Below are 2077 nucleotides of genomic sequence, written 5' to 3'. Positions count from 1 at the left end.
TATATATATATATATATACAGTACAGGCCAAAAGTTTGGAACCACCTTCTCATTTGCCCAGTCTCCTTTTAACAGTTGTTCTAGAGATGTGTCTGCTGCCAGAACTCAGTGTGGTATTCATCTGGTCTCTAATCTGAGCTGCTGTTAACTTGTGATTTCTGAGGCTGGTGACTCAGATGAAGTTATCCTCAGCAGCAGAGGGGACTTTTGGTCTTCATTTCCTGGGGCGGTCCTCATGTGAGCCAGTTTCGTTGTAGCGCTTTATGATTTTTGCGACTAAGCATGGAGACACATTTTCCAGACTGACTGACCTTCATTTCTTAAAGTAATGATGGCCACTCGTTTCTCTTTACTTAGCTGGTTGGTTCTTGCCATAATATGAATACTAATAAGGCAGTCGGCTGTGTATCAACCTGACTTCTGCACAACACAACTGGCGGTCCCAACTTCATTAATAAGGCAAGAAATTCCACTATATAACACTGACAAGGCCCACCTGTGAAGTGAAAACCATTTCAGGTGACTACCTCATGAAGCTCATTGAAAGAACACCAAGGGTTTGCAGCGCTATCAAAAAAGCATAGGGGGGGTACTTTGAAAAAACTAGAATATAATGTTTTCTGTTACTTCACACTTTTTTGTTAAGTACATATTTCCAAACCTTTGGCCTGTGCGTATGAACAGATTATTTTTTGATCACTTCTGTGTAACGTTGATGTTTTGCTGGGAAGAAGACGGCCATACAACACGTAAATAGAGTTCCTGTTTCGAGTAAATGAGACACAACATCATCATCATGTCAAGAGATGTAGTCCGTCACAAACATCCTTCTGTATTTCAAATATGTCAACGATATTCCTTCCTGGTCCATTCTTCCATTACTAAGTTATAGCATAAGTCGAAAAGGAAGAAGACTACAAGCTACAGAATGAATAGTGCAATAGATTTTATGAATTTATATATTGGCTTTGGGGATGTAAACAGTGTTGCTCACATATAATTAATAATTCTGGCCTCACATGAAAAAAAACACTATCACATTTATATTTGTTGACTTTACAATCGTTTTTATTTTTCCACCAAATAACATATTAACCTGTTGTTGTCCCGATGATAAGAATGTTGTCCATTTGGGTTCTTTCTGTTTTCACTAAGCTCAAGGAGGATGGGAGTATTTCAGCGGTAGTTTCTACTACAAATCTACTATCACTAAAACCTGGCAAGGGGTGCAGACCTGGTGACTATCAACAGCAAAGAGGAACATGTACGTGTGTGTGTGTGTGTGTCCGATAAATTTTAGAGAAGAATACATGTTGATATAGGTTGATACATTGAAATTAGTTCAATGGGTGTGAATGTTGTAAAGATTCTGTTATATTATTTAAAGTGTGTTACTCTTTTTTTAACAAGGATTTCATAAGAAAATTCCAGAAGGTCATGTGGATTGGCCTGACTGACTCAGAGACAGAGGGGACGTGGAAATGGGTGGACGGGACTCCACTGACCAAAAGGTTCACACATTGTTTCCATTTGGCTACATTCAAACTAAATCACTATCTTGTTCTTCTTGGGTTGTGTTCTCTGATCAAATCTCTTTTTTCAGCTACTGGAATTCTGAGGAGCCTAACGGTGGGAAAAAGGAGAACTGTGTGGAACTGCAGAATTTTGCTTTTGAAAACAGCTGGAATGATGTAAGCTGTTCCGCTCCAGTCTACTCGATCTGTGAAATGAAAGTCATTCCATAACTCTCCATCCAAACCCACCGGACAGAAAACTAACGATGATAAATATATTGCTGATACAATTTAAATCTTCACAAAAGCAACCTGAATGTTCTCATGTAGACACATCATTTCCAAGTAAAAAACAGCGTTTTAGGATTTGCCAGCTCGGTGTGTGATAATCTGGAGCCTGGTTCTTTGCTCTGCAGTAAAGGGACCTTTTAACATCTAGAAACAAATGTCCAACCAGTTCACTGCTCTGGCTGAAAAGAAAGAAGAAAAAACTACATATGTAGTACATGCTTTGAGTTATTGCCCGCTGAATGAATGTATAAATGTTTATGGGGGGGGGGGGG

The 2077-nt window shown here is 39.1% G+C and overlaps 1 protein-coding gene across 1 annotated transcript in view; it reads left to right on the top strand.

The window, feature by feature from the left end:
* LOC117948770 (CD209 antigen-like protein E) overlaps positions 1-2071 on the top strand; it is a 15354-nt gene extending 13283 nt beyond the window's left edge. The window contains exon 7 of the mRNA XM_034878630.1: positions 1604-2071. Coding sequence (XP_034734521.1) covers positions 1604-1745 — 142 coding nt within the window. The 3' untranslated portion in view covers positions 1746-2071. The remainder of the gene's footprint in view (positions 1-1603) is intronic.
* The last annotated feature ends 6 nt before the right edge of the window (positions 2072-2077 follow it).

The sequence above is a fragment of the Etheostoma cragini genome, chromosome 8 (assembly GCF_013103735.1).
Source record: "Etheostoma cragini isolate CJK2018 chromosome 8, CSU_Ecrag_1.0, whole genome shotgun sequence".
In the NCBI taxonomy this organism is placed as follows: Eukaryota; Metazoa; Chordata; class Actinopteri; order Perciformes; family Percidae; genus Etheostoma; species Etheostoma cragini.
Note: the sequence above shows the minus strand (reverse complement) of the source record. Positions and strands in the feature narration are given on the sequence as shown.